The 21,468-nt window shown below is 36.7% G+C and overlaps 1 protein-coding gene across 1 annotated transcript; it reads left to right on the top strand.

Moving 5' to 3' along the window:
* Positions 1–533: 533 nt before the first annotated feature.
* LOC106708966 lies at positions 534–20,379 on the top strand. The gene is made up of 21 exons (XM_045683633.1): positions 534–804; positions 4,826–5,542; positions 6,558–6,737; positions 6,937–7,088; positions 7,406–7,513; positions 10,394–10,545; positions 11,138–11,241; positions 11,453–11,642; positions 12,123–12,232; positions 12,350–12,536; positions 12,800–12,972; positions 13,881–14,044; positions 14,837–14,974; positions 15,625–15,782; positions 16,175–16,762; positions 17,066–17,177; positions 17,271–17,403; positions 17,748–17,902; positions 17,978–18,852; positions 19,134–19,424; positions 20,151–20,379. The coding sequence occupies exons 1-20, from the start codon at positions 705–707 to the stop codon at positions 19,417–19,419; spliced, it is 4,782 nt and encodes a 1,593-aa protein (XP_045539589.1). The 5' UTR covers positions 534–704; the 3' UTR covers positions 19,420–19,424; positions 20,151–20,379.
* The last annotated feature ends 1,089 nt before the right edge of the window (positions 20,380–21,468 follow it).

The following is a 21,468-nucleotide window of genomic DNA, read 5'->3' as shown; positions in this document are numbered from 1 at the left end:
TTGGTGTGGTAGTTTTCACAAGCGTTGTCTGTGATAGTAATTTAATATTTTATTAAGGCACTATTTAATCTTGATTCCAGAATTAACTTTTATTTCCATTTTAAAGTGTATATTAAAAGTAACATTTTACTTGCGAAACATTACTTATAGTTAGGCTAGCTGCTGACAACGCTGCTCATTTTCTTTCTCCATTCTTTAAATTGTAGTCATAAGTTCATGCGTAATTAATTCCGTAATTTATGCAAATGTTTCCTTATTGCCTAAGTAAGATACATGCGATGTAATAGATGGTGAAGTTTTAAAAAATACACATTTATTCTAAAAAAAAGTTCTACTTGTTTCGATTGTTTGTCATATTATAATATTATGCTTATACTGGTAAAAATGTCTTATTATATTAGTCATATTTGAATAATTTTTTCACTCAAATTTAATGATTTTCCTAAAAAAAATTACCATTTTTCTGAAGATCCAGCAATTACAGAGTTATACATAATATGGCAACATTTGTTGTTTATTGACAAGACGAATGACAGACGGCGGGGTACAGCTCGTTTGCAGCTTGATTAAGACAATTTAGGGAAATAAATGACTCGTTGACAAGATTATATCCGCCTATAGAAGTAAATGAAATGAAAATGTGGCTTATAAATATTGTTTAAGTTATATTTGCGTTTGTACAACGAGTGCATCGTAGTATAAAAATGTATTTTCAGTGCATCATAGGAGCCATTTTTACAGTATTTATTTTGTGCGTTCATTGTGATAATGCAGTTAATTACAACGAAAGTATGAAGATTTATGGTATGTATCATAATAATTACATATGTAAACTTATTCTATGTTAAGTCATTGTTTCAAAATGCGTTACGCCTATCTCAATTCGCATCTGTCAGTCTTGGTCATCCATGAATTTATTGTATCAAGTTGTACCGAATTAGCCTCTAAAACTTAAAACTGCAGTGCAGGACACTTTTAATTCTTATTTACCCAAGAACGAACTTTGCTTTTGTCCATAAAAATTGATTTTTCACTACACCATTTTTGCTTGGTTATTAGGGTGCTATTGCAATAAATACTTATAATAATAATCGTCTTCGGAAAATTAACTCAACCAATTATTTTATAAAAAGTTATTATTATATCAAAATATATATATTTTTTTTGAAAATAACAAATAGTAAAATTTTACTTACAAGTCAATGATTTGTGCCTTATAGCCATAAAGGGCTTTTGATAATATGTATGGAATAAAGTTTTTAGATAAACATTATCTTTTTTGTCATTTAAATGTGTTAGATCCATTAATTTTATTCTTATTAGGATTCAAATTAGTAAGCAACATAGAACAGTCAAATCTGGATAAGTGAGGACTGAATGAATGTGGAAGCTCCGGTGCTTGTAAGCAAGAGTTATTGTCCGGTCCCTTTAGTTGTACTGGAGATATCTTCACATTTAACCGTCCATCCATCTAAACATTTGTATTTATAATATTAGTCAGATATATTCTTAATGTTATGTGTGTGTGAATTTATAATAAAATATACAAAATATGAAATTTTAAATACTACAGTTGTACTAATATTAAGATGCTAATTTGTGGAGTTAATTATGTTGGAAACACCTAATGCTGCTAAGATGAGGTAGACATGTCAAAGGGGAAGGTCATATCCATTAGTCCTCAACAACTTAGTACAATTATACATCTCTATATGTTCTAAAACAATGCTGTGTTACTAAATATATGAGGTCTGTTTTACTTAGTTTATTATAAAAATATATTTGAAGACAAATCCCCAACTATTTTTTTCACTTTAAATCATTAAGAAGTTTATACCATTTTAGCTGATGCCCGCGACTCCGTTCGCGTGGAATTAAATAAATAGACTATATGTTATTCCAGACTATGTTCTACATTTGTGCCAAAATTCATCAAGATCCATTGAGCCGTTCCGGAGATATCTTCAAACAAACATCCATTCATCTAAACATTCACATCTATATATACAAAAGAAAGTCGTGTTAGTTACACTATTTATAACTCAAGAACGGCTGAATCGATTTAACTTAAATTTGGTGGGCAGGTAGCTTAGAACCAGGAAACGGTCATAGGATAATTTTTACCCCGTTTTCTATTTTTTATTTTGCGCGGACGGAGTCGCGGGTAAAAGCTAGTTTATAATATTAGTAAGATTTTAATTTCATTTTCCAATCAAAAACCTATAGTCTTTTGTTTAGTTTAGAATCCTTCATATCAACCTATCATTAACCTGTAGCAGTATTTCAGTAATATAAACCTGCTAATGAAATAGAATAAAAGGTTATGTGTGCATATTTTATGAAAGATTAACTATGGCCTGACTAGATCCGCGCGGAATTAAAAATAAACTTAATTAGTAGCTTATGTGTTTTCCGGACTATGTTCTACAGTACAGTGTGTGGCATAGATGCCAAATTTCAACAATATTCGTTGAGTATCCAAACTCTTGCATTAATAAGTATAGTAAGTTAGAAGTAAGATTTACGATGCAAATGTGTAATTAATAAAACCGATTGTATTATTTATTTGGAAGGCTTAATCCTCCGTTTAATATAACTAAGTACTGTAACTCACAATTGAAATAGGTTAATGGTTAATGTCAATTTTCATTCGCAAAGATGCGGGTTCGTTTCCGACGCGTACTTTTTTAACTTTGAACATTTATTGAGTCAGAATATAAAAGGCACTATATTTCATTTCTATCTAATGTCTAAATCTAGTGAACATGGGAACCTCTAATTATATGCAGCAGTACGCTCATTTTTTTATTATTTTCTGAAATTTTCAGATAAAATTAAGTGATTTTTTTTGAATAGGTAGCAAAAGTATTTTTAACTGAAATGTTCAGGAATTAACGAGTTTTCGTAAAAAACGTGTACTAGGTCTAAGTGACTATATTTTTAAATATTTTATAACAATATCAAACTTTTACTATATTTTAAATATGTTGTGCAATCTGCATTTATTAAAATGTAGAATAAAAGGACATGCAACCGAGCGAAAAAAATGGAACGCGAAAAAAAAATCCTATGGCATACAAAACATACCCTACCATTGTATGTGTATTGATTCCCACAATGGGAAGCTAGCCGAACAAAAACATGCGACACGTAAAAAGATACTTGTTTCATTTTAATGAAACGTTATGTAATTAATCGTTGTTACAACACGTTTTTTTACGTCCCAATGAAGTTGCGAGACCGGCGTTTATGAATGGATATTACGTATGAGATATTAAAGCTGACAGATCTAGATTGTGTCTTTTTTGTTCAGTCAGGTAATAATTTATGACGACATGATCGTAATGTTAAACGTGAGTTTTCACTGCTGAAATACCTGAATAAAAACATATTATCTTTGGTTTTTACCTTTGGAAGGTTTGGAAAAACGTTACGTTGAAGCAGTGATTCTCAGTGTCAAGCTTTTTCGAGAACGAGTAAAACTGCGCTACACAACTAGTTGTGTATAAAAGCCTTGATCCTTTCACGGTCAAGGCGATGTATTCGTGCATGGACAGCTTTTTGCAACGTTATTATATCGCGTTCGATAACTTTATTTACTTTAAATTGAAAAACGGGTTATTTCCGGGTATTTCTTTGGCCCATAAAAACTATTTATTTGTCGGCATTCTTTATTTTTACATAACTGTACCTACTTTTATTTTATTTTACATTCCTTCAAAAGTATGTTATACTAAAAAATTGATTTATAAAACAAAAATCAATAATCCTAAATAGTATTATGTCAATATAGTTCGTAACTATTATCGATTCGTAGTTTTTTTATGCTAAGATAACTATATAAAAATTTGATTGATTTTTATGTCCTATTAGCCCCTTGGCACGCTTTATCAAATCCGAAATCTGCGAAGCTTTCTTTTTAATATTCATTAATTGGACATGCAGAGTCGCGTGACCGATACCAGTTCATTGATAGAGTACCACTGAGTCACGCGACTAGACACGATATCACTAGTCTGTGTTAATATAAAATATAGAGTAATAAATTAAGAGAAGCTTCCTTTTCCTTCCCCTTGATAATTACTTTGACATTGTAGTCAAGTCTTGCGGCCACTGCACTTCCGTTTGAATGATCTCACTTCAAGTATAAATCGTTTTCTCATTGAAATATAGGTATGTTTAGTTATATATATTTATTTACTAGCTTTTACCCGCGACTCCGTCCGCGCGGAATAAAAAAAATGCACACAAGATAAAAAAAGTTCCTATGTCCGTCTCCTAGTTCTAAGCTACCTCCCCATCAATTTTCAGCTAAATCAGTTCGACCGATCGTGAGTTATAAATAGTGTAACTAACACGACTTTCTTTTATATATATATAGATTTTTGTACTGATACCTACATTCTTAAATGTCGACGTGTAAATTATAAAAAAAGGTAATAGCCGCAGATTAATACAACATTTCTATGTGATTTGATTATTTATATGCAAGAGGAATTTTTGATGTACACTTTCAGTTTATAATTCTTAACAAAAGTCTTACGGAAATGTAGAGAAATTGAACCTTGGGCGCTCGCAGATTTCTATTGTTGGTCTGAAGTTTGATTGTTATGTTGAACAAATGGAAGTGGATAATTAACCTGTAGAAGTTTATTCTTGTCGACTGTTTGCATATAAAGTTGCATATGCGGCTTCAGACTATCTTAGATAGGTACTTTGAGACACTAACAATGAAACACATGTTATATGTACATTTTATATGTATGACACATATCTGAATCATTATTTTTAATTAATAAAAACAACGGATTCTTTTCTTTTTCAGTTCCGTCCGAACCGCTGAATTTAACAGTGATTAATGTGACTAGCGAAATTATTCATCTGTCATGGACCCCGCCATCCACTTTCAATATCAAACTGCTTACAACAGCCAGTGACGATGCACCCAAACCAGATCCAGACCAAGCCACGGAGAGAGCTAAACATGAAACCCTTGCCGATGAACCCGTTAATGACGTAGAATCACACGCAACCCTAACTGACGCATCCACGATCCCAGAGAAATTAGATTACTCTCCATTTCTATACAAAAACGACAAGTCTAAGTACAACGATGAATATGCTTCATCAGATATATTATTCGACAAGTCATACCGAAGTTTAAGAGAGAGACGCTCCCATCGACATAGAAAGAGACGACAGGATAGTAATTCTACTGACCCGAGGCTACATTTGGAGAAAGTTCCAGAAGATACACACGAAGAGTTTCAATTACCGATAGAAGTGGTAAAGAAAGCGTCAGCTAATATACCTCATAAAGATTTGACGCAGATTGCTTACGTTTTATACTACGAACAAGGAGTACCGAGGTATAATGCGGCGTCTATCGTCGGTGTACAAAAATCTACGGATGTTAAGAGGAATAACGTATTCCCAAGTGATCTGGGAATGGAAAACTATTCGAAAGCGACGAGGAATATAACATTGTTAAATAAACTGGGCGTCCTCACGAAAGTAGTTGGCTTTCGTTTAAGAAACTTGAGTGAGTATTATTTAGCACCAGCATTCATTTTAAAGCAGTCTATAATTCACAGGTCTGTAAGTCTACAGCATTGATAACCTTCATATATTCATTTATATACAACTAGCTGTGTCCCTGACTTCGTCCGTGTAAAATCCTGTCTTCTGGTTGCGTTTTTAATTATTTAGGCTTAAATAATCAGCTTAAACTTATAGAAGATTGCAACAAAACATATTAAACTTACAAAACATTCACATAAACCTTACATATTTCCGTACAAACTTTCATCTCATATTTTTTTTTTGAACCCTTGATGGTAAAACTTTTACAAACATTGAATGTATATTTAAATCAAATTAAACAGCCTTAAAAAACTCTTCTAGTTACAATAATGACGATATTTCCATACATCATTTCATCCCCCTTTAAATCCTTTACAACGTTTTAAACAGTATCCTTCGTCCGTTCTCACACTAAACTATCTGTTTACCAAATTTCATTTAAATCGGTTCAGTATTATGTCATGAAAACGAGACAGACAGAGTTACTTTCGCGTTTATAATATTAGTAAGAATTTATAATAAAGACGTGAGTAATCGATGTCATCCAAGGCATAAAAAGGAACCGGTCCTACGAGTAAGCTATATGCACAAGAGATTTTATGTAAAAAAATCTAAACTAGAGAATTAAGTAACATAAGTAAAGATAAGATAGTAAATCTATTATTTAATTAATACATAATTACGTAATAACAGATAAGATAATAAAGTATTGTAAAGTTATTGTGTAGTTTGCGACATTAGATGACAAATCTTGTTAAAAGAAAGAAGAGGGGAGACATAGATTGCTCTCACATACACTTGAGACAAACAAAAATACTTCACGCACGTATGCTCTAGCTCTTTGATTCTCTTTTACAAAATAGAAACAACAATACCTATGTATACAAGATTCACGACATGTAAATTTTCAGTTGACTTATTTTAATTTTTGTTTCACACACCATTCATATTAATGTTACGTATCTTTCATTCAGAACCGTTCACACCATACAAGATATGGGTGAAGGCTTTCTACAAGTTCTCATTCAGCGGCGTCAGTTCATCAGATCTGCTGGAACGGTTAGGCCCACAATCGGAGCCACTATACGTACTGACAGATGTGAGGCCGCCATCAGCACCTATCATATTAAATCTGACATGTGATCAGCCTAATGGTAAGTTTAGGATAATAATAAATTGAATTAACATTTTAGAGAAAAAAAAACCGAATTGAATTGACATTCTACAAAATCGATTCAATTGTTTAGGCTACAGGGTGTCTTTAAATTGACGAATTAATTGTTGAGTATGTCAGTGAGTCATTACATATAATTATTTAAATAACAATAGATCTATTGTAAGAATACTCCACAGGCATGCTGTATCTTCAATGGCGACAACCGTTGGAGTACAATAACTCATTGGACCAGTACGTGGTGACGGTGCGGAAGGTTCCAGAACAACAGCCTAGGACCACACTGAGGTTACCTACCAACAAGACTGATATAGATACAGCTATTAATGTGGTATGTAAAACACTAAAGTCTTCATTAAATATTAAATCTATGCCAAATTTCATAGAGATCCGTTAAACCGTTCTAGAAATACCTTCTAAGAAACATCTGTCCATCAATACATCTAAATTTTCGCATTTATAATATTAGATTAAATTTGTAAAGAAAGAAAGAAAAAAAAATTAGTAAGCATTTGCTGTTTCACAGTAAATTTCATCTAGATTCCTTTATTTTTTTTTCAATTACCCACTAACAAATATACCTCCATTTATTTTTAAGTTGAAGTCTTGTTAAATTATAAAAATCAATATATTTTTTATACGTCACAGCCAGTGGAACTGTGGAACGTTTCGCGGTACGAGGTGAAGATCTTCGCCGTTACCCGCTCAGTCGCTAAACCTGGAATACTTGTTAATGGATTGGAATCACCTCCAGAGGTAAATAATTACAATATATACTGTAATATATAAAGTAGCTTCAGATGTGGTAATATGTGACTTGTGTGTGCGACAGAGATAAGGTATACAAAACCAAAAGTCTCCTCCTCTTGTCTCTTTCTGAAGGTTTATGGGCAATATTTAAAACCAAATCTTGTCAAAACTTAGTAATAATTACTTAGTAAAAACAATTATTGTTTTTTGCGAGTATTCACAAAAGTTAAAAAGGCAAATATTCTGTCATTCAGTTTTTGTAATTTTGTGTGATTTTATTGTAAACTCGCCTGCGACTCTGTCCGCGTGGAATTAAAAAAAAACTTAGTAAGTAGCCTATATGATCTTCCAGATTATCTTCTACATCTGTGGCAAATTTCATCAAGATCCGTTGAACCGTTCCGGAGATACCTTCATACTTACGTCCATCTATACATCAAACTTTCGCATTTATAATATTAGTAAGATAAACGATTACAATTTATTAGTAACACTCTATAGATTATACAGGATGTATCAAAATTCTTCCTAATATATTTACTATTTGACTGGTGTAGTATAATTTAAGAGATGATATTACAATAATATTATGTACCCAACACTGTGATGTTATGAATGTGTTCAAATAAATAAACAAATAAAATTAAAGTTGGTATGAACCCAGTGTTACCAACCCTACTGTTTTAACAGTAGATTTGCTGTTTTCACAATGATTTCAATGTTTTCTGTTTCATTCCTATTTTCTCCTGTTTTTCAACTAGCGTTCAGCGTCACCTATTACACTGCTATGCAAATTTTTTTTAATAACCGCTACGTAATAAAACGCAATAACACTAGATGGCAGTATCTTCTTTAGTCGGAATTCGAGGGAATTCCCGACTACATCATATGTGTTTGACAATCAAACTTTTATGCACGGAGAAATCCCAATTTTTAAATGACAGCTACACGCCTATTGTATTGCGTATTGTTTTATAGTCGCAACACCTTGAACCGTTTTGAATATCGGCGTTTATCTACATTAGTGATGCAACGGAAGTGTCTTACCGGAACCAGAAACGGAAACAGATGTCAAAAATAAATTTTAGCAGAAACGGAAACGGAAGCGGAAACAGAAGTGTAAATAATAAAAAAAAAACATATTTACAAAATTTTGTTTTATAAGAACAGTTTGTATTCGTTTTTAATTTATTAAGGCATTGGATATCGGTGTCCTTTAGCCTTCAATATATGTATTTTTACTGTGCTGCAATAAGTTAAAATACGTTTTTTTAAATTTATTTTCAGGAAACAAAATTACACTATTTACAAATTAATGTTCGCCAAACCACTCGTGTTGATAAACGACAAATATATTTCTTTATTAATACATTCACTGCTGACCACTCGGATCCGAGTGGGCAGAGCTATTAGTAGCGGCGCCTCCCCCTCGGATCCGAGCGAGGAGCCCGTTCACTTTGTAGTAGCCAGTAAGCCGCCGGCGTTTGAAGCGAGTCCATGTTGCTTTGTGTGGCCACTCTGGCAATATAGTCAACTAACGAAAAAGAGTATTAGTTTCATTCTTACAATGTTGTAGTGATTAGTATCACGTTCGTACGGAGGCAAACATACAAATATCTTGTAACACATGAAGCTAAGGCTGAACTTTATGTTAAGTATGTATATTTTTTAAATATATGTATGTCCTGTATGTGTGTGTACGTGTGTTTGTATGCGTTTATGTTTATGCGTGTGTGTATACGTGTGTGTATGTGTGGGTGTGTATGAAATGTTACAAGATCATGAACCGAGAAAATAAAAGCGCGTTTTGATTACTATCCTTACATGTTTTACTCAATATTCTGGAATTTGATGAAAAACTTGACTTTGTCAAAATCTTGTAACATGAACAGATATGCAATTGTAGATGAAATATCTACATATTAGTGAACTAAACCATTGCCATTCCTAGCGCTCAAAATGATGATCCCTAGCGCTCAAATACAAAAATACATTATTAATTTATCTAACACTCCCAGATATACTAAATAAAAATTCACCGTAAAAAGTTTTGGCTCCCAGCTGTTACCTTTTTTATTTTGTAAACAGTGAATGTGTTAAGTATCAAAAACACCAAATCTAGATTAGAAAAAGATATAATTATTAGGCACTTGACTTGCAATCTGCAGGGCCTGGGTTCGAATCCCGCTATGTACCAATGTGTTTTTCGATTTAGATATTTACATTTATCCGACGTTCCTACGGTGAAGGAAAACATAGTGATGCTGCCTGCACATATCTGAGAAAAAAATTAATGATATGTGTGAAGTCAACCCGCTCTGGGCCTGTGTGGTTGACTATGGCCTAGTCACCCCTATTACATGGTTATCACTTATTCAAAAGTACATTTAATAACTCGTAAGTATGAAATAAGAACATTTTGCCAGTTGTCAAATTTTATATGGACAACTACTAGACAGTTTACTCCAGCAAGAGAAACTGATTGTTTCAAACAGCAGCAGAAAATATTACGCGCTTAAATTCACGAAAAAGTATGTAAACAAACAAATGCGACAAGTGCCGAAAGGCCGCGTACGGACTGCGCGTATCGCGCCGCGCATTTGGATCTCTCAGCCGTCGTAAAGTTCCGTTTTATCTCCGTTATAAAAGTTGCGGAAACAGAAGCAGAAACGGATGTTGAAAAGCACGCGGAACTTCCGCACTTGCGGAAACGGAAACAGACATCCGTTGCATCACTAATCTACATAGTGGTTCAGATGTGGACGTGATTACGTTAAGCCCCTCCTCCTTGGCGTATAACACGGCTTTTCCTAGTTGTTACCGTGTTTTTCAATTTTGATATTTATGCTATACCTTTATAAGGTTCAAATTAGTAATATTTTATAGGAGGTATCAAGCGAGTCGTGTGTGGCATACTCGGCGGCGCGTCAACCGAGCGAGATGACGCGCACGGGGCGCAGCGTGGGCACTGCGGCCTTGCTGGCTGTCACACTGCTGGCTGTGCTGGCGGCTGTTGGTGCTGCTGTACTGTACTGGAGGTAAGAAACTATATTAACTATGTATTGGTACAATAGTTTTCAGATATCTAGACGGCTGTTAACTTTCGGGGGAGGGGGAATCTTCAAAAGATACCCTGCCTTCTGGGGGGTAAAGAGAGGGTAATATAAGACTTGATTCACTAAAATTCCCTCGGTGGTCATCCTTAAGATAAGATAAGAGTCCCGGGATATCAAAAGGTACGCGCCGGGGCAGGTGACTGTTAACTTAGCGAGAGTTGTTGCGCAGAACATAATTTTAGTTGTAAGATGTGGGAGGAGGGTACTGTGCATTGCGTTGTTCATCTTGAGCCGCCAAGATATATGAAATAACTGCAGACTTGTTGGATTGGTTGAATTCTGTATTAGATAAGCTTTTGGTCCTTATGGAGGCGGATATTTAAAATTTGTCAAATAAGTATAAGTCGGACTAACAGAGTGTAATATTGTTCACGTGTATTTTTGTTCATTGTGTAAACATTTGAATTGCTTATCATATATTGACAAGTCATTCAATACGTATTCTTGCTTGGAGTGTCATAATACGTAATCTTATTAATTTATCTAGCTTTTCAATAAGTAATTGTTATTATAGATGCCGATCTCGTTTGAGTAAATGCATCAGTGCGGCGTACAATTATTTAGAAGAGGGAGGTGAGAGAGCTGCGCGGGCGCCATTAAATGTTTACAAGAAACCTGGTGAGTGTTCTTACAACATGACGTAAACAGAATGTTGTTAAAAGCAGACGAAAAAGGTTTAAAAATAAAATCAAATTAAGTAGGAAATTCTTTATTTATACTGTGTGATTTTGCAGTTTACGTTATAAAAACTAATGGTTAAAATAAAATTTTTGTCTAGTTGATTGGATTTTTGTTCAAGGCAATATGTGCTTTATCACCATTGTATAAGGTGTACAATCTGCAGCGCTGTGCTCTCCGCTGCGCGCTGGCGGGGGCGGGGGCAGCGTGTGCGGGGGCGGGGAGGAGGCGGAGGCGGCGCGGCCCCCGCGTATGGCCGGCGCCGCACGCCCGCCATTGCGCGCTCGCGCCTTCGTGCGACATGTCGCCTCGCTGCACGCTGACGGAGACATCGGCTTCAGGTTACATTGTTTATACAAATGTATTTAGTAAGTTATACTGAAAGTTGAAGATGTTGCCAAGGTAACAATCTTAGTGGTATGTAAACGGAATTCAACAGATTTTTAACAGACGCCAGTAACAACATCTCGACCGGTAAAATATCACGATAACACAGAATACAGGCGTCAAGTGGAAGCAATTCTGCGTACAGTCTGATGTGTGTGCGGTTGGAGGATTGATTTTAGACCCGTTCCCTTCCAACCCATTTTTGTAAGGAATGGATGGGAATGAACTTTGATGGAGAAGGGGAAGCATAGAAAGGAGAAATATTCTCTTTCTGTGCGTCCACTCCTCCGTCAACTGAAAGTATGGAATGGAAGTAAGAATGTGTATGGGCAGCAGTTGCTTCGCTATTTCGGCTTAGTGGCAAGTTACTTCTTTACTACCTTATGGTATAATTTTTTTCCGATAATGTTGATTTATTCATGTTTGTATTACAGCAAGGAGTATGAAATTGTAGTAGCGAAGTCTGCGGCTCTCGGCCACACAAGTCATCACAGCTATCGTCCTGAGAACAGATTGAAGAATCGCTATTTAAATATTACAGCTTGTAAGTAACCGTCACTTTTTAATATAAAGTTGTGTTATGAAGAAATTTTGTGTTTATGACCGGTTTAAAAGAAAACTCGCTTTTATTTTCACTATTTTAATTATTTGTCTATCTTAGATGATCACTCCCGTGTGTGTGTGTCTGCGGGCGCGCGGTGCGGGGCTGCAGGCTGTGTGGGCGCAGGTCGCGGTGCCGCGTGTGATTACGTCAACGCCAACTTCATTGACGGCATGCTGCCTGCACTGGACACACGCGCTGAGAGACGTCTCGAGCGCAAGCTGCAGCGACGTGCGAAACCACAGAGGTACGTATACGTAAGAATTCTAACGTACGCGTACGTACCAATTACGTACGCGCACGTTAAAATTACGCACGCGTGGCAACACCATCTAGAAATTTAAACTATCTTGAAATCACTAAACAAGTCGCAGAAATGACCGTAAATTTACTGCCTAAACACGTATATATCAGACATTTTGTTATCTCAAGATTTTACAAGAAGAAAAGAAATTACAATACATTTTAGAAATAACATTACGACATTAAATCTATGGTTCTTTTCAATAGACAACCATCAGTGAAGCAATCCAAGCCACCGCCGAACTTGGCTGAGGGCATAGAGTCTGCTTTCCTCAACATCGAGTTCTCCGGCATCGTGGAGTCGGAGGAGCAGCCCGAGGACTCTGACAGTGACAGGAGTGACGATGACAGCGAGCTGGATGACGTTTATGTGGATATCAGTGAGTTTTTGATTCTAAACTTACGATGAATACAGGAAAATATGAGAAATTGTCTATGATATTGACACGACCTGGTCAATAGCTTAAAATCCAGGGTCTAAAGGATTTAGTAATTTTTTTACTTCATTGTTAAAAAACCATTCTGACATAGATAAAAAAAAAAAACTTGAGAGGTGTGTTGGGCACCCGGATGGAACGAAGTTCCTTTCTATTAATTAGTGAAGGAACCAATGTTTATTCTATGAATAAAAACTTAAGTCTTCACAAGAAGTACATTTAATTTCTATGAATTTTCGTTATATATTGTCACGTGGTTGCCATGGTGAAGTAGCGCTCATTCGTCGTTAACATACTTACTATAGCAAAAAGTGTCGTGACAACTTTTCGTAAGAATTTTTTCCGTCTAGCCCCCTTTCACAACGCGCGATAAGGAACTTCGTTCCAAAAATAAAAAAAATGATGATTTGTCTTATCCACAAAAGGTGAGTAGAATAGAATATAGTCAATTGAACAAAAAATCAAGTATTTAGATTTATCTTAGATGTCTATATAAAAAAACAAAGCCAGATAAATTTGTGACATCAGTTTCAAGATGAAGAACGTCGGTGGTTCAGGGGTTAAGCACTTGACTTGCAATCTGCAGGTCCGGGGTTCGAATCCCGCCATGTACTATTTTTTTTTTCGATTTTCGATTTACATATGTATATTTATCAGATGTTCTTACGATGAAGGAAAACATCGTGATGCTGCACATATCTGAGAAGAAATTCAATGATATGTGTGAAGTCAACCCGCACTTGGCCAGCATTGACTATGGCCTAGTCACTCCTAACTTGGGGTAGGCTCCCCATCAGTGGGGACGTATAATGAGCTAATGATGATAATAAGTTTGATATAATGTTGTACAGATGGTGTGCCGCGTCGTGTGAAGTTGGAGTGGTTGGTGTGGCGGCGGCGGTACATCGCCACTCAGGGCCCCACTCCTGCCACGCTCGATGCCTTCTGGCGTATGATCTGGCAACACCGAGTACACACTGTTGTTATGATCACTAATCTAGTGGAAAGAGGCAGGGTAAGATAAAAAAATATAAAGTTAATATTATTAAACATAATTATGCGAACAATAAACTATTAATAGTAAAATAATGCTAATGTTTACTAATAATGAGAAATGCGTTAGTTTTGTTAGTTTCCGTTAATGCTAAAGTAAAATTAATTAATGCTAATGTTAATGCTAAATTTAAAATTAGTATGGTTAGTGTTAGTTTTCGCCTCGATCTTCTGTGTAAAGGCTGTCTAGATTGGTGAAAGCCTCCTCCAGATTCTTCTATGTCTTCCTGTCTGATGTTAGTCTGGTCCAGCCGTTTTCAGTAATTTTTATTATATCGTCGCACCACCTTAAATGTGGACCCTTTCTTCTTTTACTATCAACGGGAAACCAGTTAGTTATTATTTTTGTCCATATTTCGTCTTTTACTCTTTGCATCTCTAGTGGAAAGAGGCAGGGTAGGGGACTTTAACTACCTATTATATGTAGTTCTCAGATATTTTAACCTTAGTAATCAGCAGTAAGTTTAGTACAGCAGGGATATAAACTGCTAATCGTGAATTAAAAAAAAAAAACTTTTTTTTTCATTTTACTCATCAAGTCAATTGACTTGACCTATAATCTTTAATTCTAAATTTAAATGTTAAAGGAATAATCGTATAAAAATATTTCAACATTTAATAAATTGTTAAGAAAGAAGAAGTTTCAGTATAAACATTTTGCTAGCCTGTATAAAAATCGACTAATTTCACAATCGTTCGGTGACATGTAAAACAAGAAGACAACCTAGACAGTTTGTTTTGTGTTACGTTGCAGCGCAAATGTGACATGTACTGGCCGGCGGGAGGTCGCGGCAGTAGCGCGGAGTTCGGCGGAGTGCGCGTCACATTGTTACACGAGGACGTGCGCGCCGCGTACACTGTACGTAAGCTGCGCGTGCGCCTCATACACAAGGTAACAAACGTTCAAGTGTCAATTACAGGCTGGTTCACTTGGTACGTGAGACCACAACTTATATTGTTTTTTTTTTTATATCTTAACGTGGCAAACGGCCTAGATTCGCCGAAATAGCGAGGCGACTGTTAGCCATAGACATCCGCAAATGCAAATGCGCTTACCTTTAATCAACGGAGAATGGGACGCACATAAAGAGGATATTTCTCCTTCCTATCCGTTCCCCTTCCCACCCGGAAGGGGAAGAGGACTAAAATTAGGCCTCCGACAACACACTCCTCAGACGAAACGTGGAATTGCTTCCACTTCACGCCTGTCTTCTGTGTGATAGACCTATTCGTGCACCCAACAATTAATGTTGCTGCGGGATCTACCACTGTTGAAAAATGTTCCAACCCCTAAATATATTTGACAACCTCAACACCAATCTTACTTATAACTTACTAATATTATAAATACGCAAGTCTAAATGGATGAATGGATAAATCAAGATGGATGAACATTATCTGCAAGAACAAAAAGCTACGTAAATGTATGCTGTTCCCGTGGGATAAGTTTAATTCACGTATCCAACGGAGATATATTTTTTTTATGCGCAGACGAAGTCGCGGATAAAAGCTAGTAACTATATAATCCATATACAATTTCAGTGTGAAGGTGCTGAAGATACTGCGGATAGTGGTCGCATCATACTTCAGTACCACTACACAGTATGGCCAGATCACGGAACTCCTCGTCATCCGCTCGCTGTATTGCCCTTCGTTAAAGCCGCCTCTGCTGACCCTGGCACAGTACTCGTACATTGCAGGTGAAAATCAACTTTATTTAATAGATGATAAGTCTCAATTTCGTTTACAACAAAGTATAACACATTCCATGCTGAATTGATCCTTATGGTAAAGAGAATATGTCTCACTTTCGTTTTTTGTAAATACCAGGTGTGGTTGAACCTTATGCCAGTAATTTACCTTCCCGCTAAATATATTAAAAGATAAAGGAAAGATTTGTTTGTTTGTTTGTTTGCATCGAATAGGCTCCGAAATTACAGAACCGATTTGAAAAATTATTTTCACTGTTTGGAAGCTACATTATTCCCGGTCGACATAGGTTTTTCTTTATTTCCGCATGGACGAAGTCGCGGACAACTACTAGTTTGATAATATATATCACAATTTTATTTGATGTGTTATTTTTTTACAGTGCTGGTGTGGGCCGAACTGGTACTTACATAGTACTAGACGCACAATTAAACCAACTAAAATTAACCGGCACTCTGTCACCTCTTGGTTTCCTCTGTCGTGCTCGTACACAAAGAAACCATCTGGTACAAACTGAAGAACAATACGTATTCGTACACGACGCGTTACTTGAACATGTCAGGTCCGGGAACACAGAAGTAGAATTCGCTAAAGCCAGAGAATACCTCCAGAATCTTCTAGAAGATATATCAGAAGAAGAATTAGCAGTTATGGATCTCAATCTACCAAGACCGAAGAGTGTCAATGATGTTAACGGTGAAACATCTAGTATTAAATCCAGTCAGAATATTTCAGATAAAGATGAAATGGTTGATGGCAGCCAAATATCAATAAAGACTGATGAATTAAATAGTGAATTGAGTAAATCTTCGGTAAGAGATGGAGATAATGAGGAGCAGAGTACGGGATTGGTGAACGGAGATGAGTCAGAGGGAGTGTATGACTTGGCTCCCCGCTCTACGGACACATATAGTAAGAATATGGCCGCTTATAATAATTTAAATGAACAAGAGAAGGAAGAGATCAGACGGTATGTATAAATTTAATCTTACTTCATTTAGTTGGATGGATGGATGGATGTTCGTTTGAAAGTATCTCCGGAACTAGTACAGGACCAGATGTAGAAAACAAAGGCTACTCTTAATGTTTTTTTTTCCGCGCGGACAGAGTCGCGGGAAAAAGCTAGTTATCTATAATATCTAGAATTTTAAAAATAATTATTTGACATAATATTAATGTATGTTATTTAAAAGTATATAATAATACTACTATTTTTTTTTATTCATTTGTTGTTTATATATGTGGTGTAAATAAATAATATATTTGGTTACAGAGCAAATAGAGCTGAAAACTACGCGTTATTAGAGCGGATGCGATCACTTGCAAATCGCAACAACGTGTACCAAGGACCACCGCCTGTTAACTTGTTAGAAAAACAATTCCAGGTATTATTTTATAATATTGGTCTATACTAAAAGATTTTTTTTCTATTTTGACTTGGTAAGTAATTGTTTTTTTTTTCTATATTTTATTTTCAGTTGATAACTCGTTCGTGTGTGGAGCCAAGTGTATGCGCACGCGCACCACACAATGCGGACAAGAACAGACCCGGCGGTATCCTGCCCTCTGACTCTGCCAGGGTCATGCTCGTACCTAAACCTGGGGTCGAAGGTGGGTCCAATTTTTCTATGGGATAATATATTTTTTATATCAAAAGATGGCAAACGAGCTAACAACCACATGAATTCGCTGAAGTAGCGAGGTGACCGTTGCCCATAGAAATCCGTAAATGCAAATGAACTGAAAAAGTATTAAACTTAATTGACTTTGACGGAGGAGGAATTGTTTTAACTTATTACTTTGTTCGCTCTAATGTGTCTTAAACTATACAGTAGGAGAAATAATGTACATTTGTTCTCTTATGAAGTGTTAAGGTTAATTAGTACTCTTCTGTGTAATATCACAGCGGCATAATTAGTCTTTTTTTAAGTTAACTGTTGTGTGTTTGTGTGCAGGTAGTGAGTACGTGAACGCATCGTGGGTGTGCGGATGGCGGCGGCTGCGCGAGTTCGCAGTGGCGCAGCACCCGGGCGACGCCCCCGAGCTGTGGCGGCTGCTGTGGGACCACACCGCACAGATCGTGCTGCTCCTGCACGACCCTGACGACCCTGTCAGTATCATAACATGATATCTTTATATGTAAACTACATGATAGACTATAATTCTTCATGTGTATGTGTTACAGGAGTGCGACGTGTTCTGGCCGACGGAGGAAGACAAGGAGTTGTTTGTGGCTAACTTTAGAGCGAGCTTCGTGTGTAAAGATGTGTACGTAGCGCACAGGAAGAGCGAGCGCAAGCCGGCGGAGGCCGAGCCCGAAGTGAACGGCTACCGGCGGCAGGAGAGCGAGTGCGCCGACGACGAGCGCCTCATACCTGACAATAACTCCCCGGTCATCGACACAGAACCCGCCTACAGGTTCGACAGGACCGAGCTCAGGCTGGAGAGGCTCAGCGCTGGCAGCAGGGACCTCTCGGCTAGGAAGTCTATAGCCAACGGGGACCTCTTCTCATCCCTCTCCGAAAAGAAAAACGGACCCAAATCTCCAAAGAGCCCATCCAAAATGTCCCTTAAAAACTTCAAACTCAGTTCCCCCACAAAGTTCAAATTCCCCGAGTGGGGCGCTCGGACGGCGGGGTCTCCGCCGGACACGGCACCACCCCCGCCGCCCGTGGAGCCCGCGCTCTCCGTCGAGGAGGAGACTGAGCTCCGGAGACCATGTTACTACTTCGAAAAAGTCACCGAAGTGCCGGACAATGTATCATCCGATAGGATTATCGAAGTTACAAATGTGAGTGTACATTCGCTGCAAGACGATTACCAGCTAAGTGTTAAGTTTATAAAGTGTAGTGGATGGCTGGAGGGGGAGACGACTTCGTACGTTGCGGGCAGGCCCGATGACAACGAGTACGTACACGCGGTGCGGAGCAGTGCGGGTGCGGAGCGAGACCGCGCACTCGACGCACTCATCGCACCCTACAGGGACTCCTTCGGTCTCATCGAGTTCGTCGCCGGCTGCCAAATGGAGTACAAGAATGGACCTGTTATTGTTGTTGATAAGTAAGTATCCATACATATTTGTTTTAATTGTAAAGGAGACATTTTTTAATTTTTTGTCTTCAAGTCTGTAATCTTCGAATCGGCCGGGCAGATTTTGACGGAACTTTCACTGGAAGTTAGCGGATGTATTCAGGATTATTATAGGCTACTTTTTTATTTATTTGACGATGACGAAGTCGCGGGCGACCTCTAATGTTTTATATGAATTTTAAAATAAAACGCAATAAAAAATAAACATCGTATACTATTATTGTAATTTTAACATTAATATTTGTTAATAGGTACGGTGGTTGGAAGGCTCTAAGTTTCTGCGCACTGAGCGCGGCGTGCGGAGGTCTGGGCGCGGAGGCGGCGGAGCTGTACTGCAGCTGGGCGCTGTCTGCGCACGCGCGCTGTCCCGCCGGCCCCCACTCCCCCCACACGCCGCAGTCCCCCCACTCGCAGTCGCAGTCCCCCAGCTCGAGCGTGTCCCAATCTGCGCAGTCCCCCCACTCCCCCGCGGCGCTGCTCGCCACCTACTGCGCACTCGCCGCTTACGGACCGATGCTCAGTGCACGGAAGAGCTGAACCGGGTAATTTTGACTTTATACTTATTTTACACGCGTATATAAATTCCTAGTCTAAACGACTGAACGGATTCCGACGAGAGAGGTGTCATTCGAAACGTCTTCTGCCATAGAGTGTCATAATGAACTAATACAGGGATGACCCCGTATTTTTATAGCCACAATTTATTTTTAAATTGTAAGTTTTTAGTTTACATACCTCACTCATGACCACACCTTGCGTTCTAGTACAAACTTTTCTCTTCTTACTCCTTCACACACTTCTTTTTTCTACTCAAAATCGTTCACGGTTTACGCTGTGAATCTATGGAACTCCTTACCTCTCTCTATTAGATGCAGTAAAAGTATTGAATCGTTTAAAAAATATGTCAAATATCACTATCTGCAGCTCTAATTTGACTATATATTGCTGAAATATTTTATTATTTTATTTTCTGTTATTAATATTTCTATTGTTTTTATTTTTATTTCTCATCACTGTTCGTGTGCACCCGTTAGCGCGCGGCGTGATGGTTTCCTTTTTGTAGGCAGGAGATTACCGATTTGGTTTACTTAGCTTAATTTCTACCCAAAGGTTGTCTGGCAGAGATCGCTGCTTAGCGATAAGACCGCCTTTTGTGAAAATCCTGTTGTACTTTCTTTTTTTTGTAACTCCATGATAGTGCACAATAAAGTATATTTGTATTTGTTTTTTATTGAATTTGTAGTAATATTAGTTTGTTGTACCTCCAGGTATCGCAGACCGCACCAGAGCTGGTAATGCACAATACTTGTACTATACTCAGTGCGTTGTGGTTGCGCTCGTAATTCTCCACGTGTTGAAGCGCTGCTTGACTGTAATTAGACAAATTTTGCCATTTATTTTATATACGGCAGCCATCTTTGATTTGACGCGTCGACCTCTCAAAATGGCGGTAAACTTTTGCTCGGAACTTTGCATTTTATGTAATTTAAGAATTATGTTAATTTTGTATAGTATAAAACATTTTATATCTTTAAATTATGTGATTACGTTAAATAATTAATTTTATTAGTAAAAAATTATTTTTCAATAAATCATAGACAGAAAAATAAATAAAATCAGAAATCGATAATTTTTTTTTATGATTAAATTGAGTCCGAGTAAAAGTTTTAACGCAAGTTGTAAATCGCTCAAAACATTTTGAACAAAAATATCTTATAGTAGAAATTATTTTAAATAATTTGTTCGTGTAAGGCTTCTCTTATTAAATAAGACGTGGTTGTGTGCGATATGAAGTTGGTATAAAGAGGCGGCAAAGAAGTTTCTAGCATTTTTTTATAATAGCCAGCTTTTGTAGAAATATTTATTTATATATACCAAAGGACACTTTGTTAGGCGTTTTAGAAATAATAGTTAAGTTATAACATTTTCATGAATTCAATAATTAAAAAAAATTTACTACATAATGTAATAAAAAGTATTTATTATAAATAGAATGAAATGTGTTCATTTTTTATAAAATAATTACGTTTAACAAAGTGTTCAGTGGTTATAAAGATTTTATGTGACTGCGAGTGGTTGAAGTAAATATCAATGAAAATATTTTTTTTTTTACTAAGTACAGTCAGGGCACATCCCGATGTTCCATTTACAGAAAAATTGCTTTGTTTCTTCCACGAGACAAACCCCATACATGCATGCATAACTACAAATGACACTGTAAAAAGTAATTAGTCGTGTACCATTAATCGTGACCTTCTTTTTGTACAGAATGTCGTTTTTAAGGTGTAACACTGACAGTTTTCCTGATAGTACATACATTTTAGTATGCAATGTAGATATACTATATCAATGCAATATAAGACATAGTTTATGTTGACATTAAAATAAAATTAGAAAACTAAAAAATGTTGAACTTCTTACCAAATTTTCAGCGATGATACTTTTTTGGCCACATCATTATGTAGTCTAAACTACTTGACCTATTTTGACGAGTCATATCATTAGATTTATATTTTTTTCACAGTCATAGTGATATCAGTCTTTTGGATATTTGAACTATTTTATTTTGCTATACAAAATTAAACC

The sequence above is a fragment of the Papilio machaon genome, chromosome 23 (genome assembly GCF_912999745.1).
Source record: "Papilio machaon chromosome 23, ilPapMach1.1, whole genome shotgun sequence".
NCBI classification, from domain to species: Eukaryota; Metazoa; Arthropoda; class Insecta; order Lepidoptera; family Papilionidae; genus Papilio; species Papilio machaon.
Note: the sequence above shows the minus strand (reverse complement) of the source record. Positions and strands in the feature narration are given on the sequence as shown.

What these genes read in the sequence shown, in the direction of transcription:
- LOC106708966 (XM_045683633.1), top strand. Translation starts at nt 705, where the DNA reads ATGTATTTTCAGTGCATCATAGGAGCCATTTTTACAGTATTTATTTTG. An exon ending in TAGATACAGCTATTAATGTG is followed by an intron (nt 7,089 to 7,405) that starts GTATGTAAAACA and finishes TATACGTCACAG; the next exon opens with CCAGTGGAACTGTGGAACGT. An exon ending in TGCACGACCCTGACGACCCT is followed by an intron (nt 17,903 to 17,977) that starts GTCAGTATCATA and finishes TATGTGTTACAG; the next exon opens with GAGTGCGACGTGTTCTGGCC.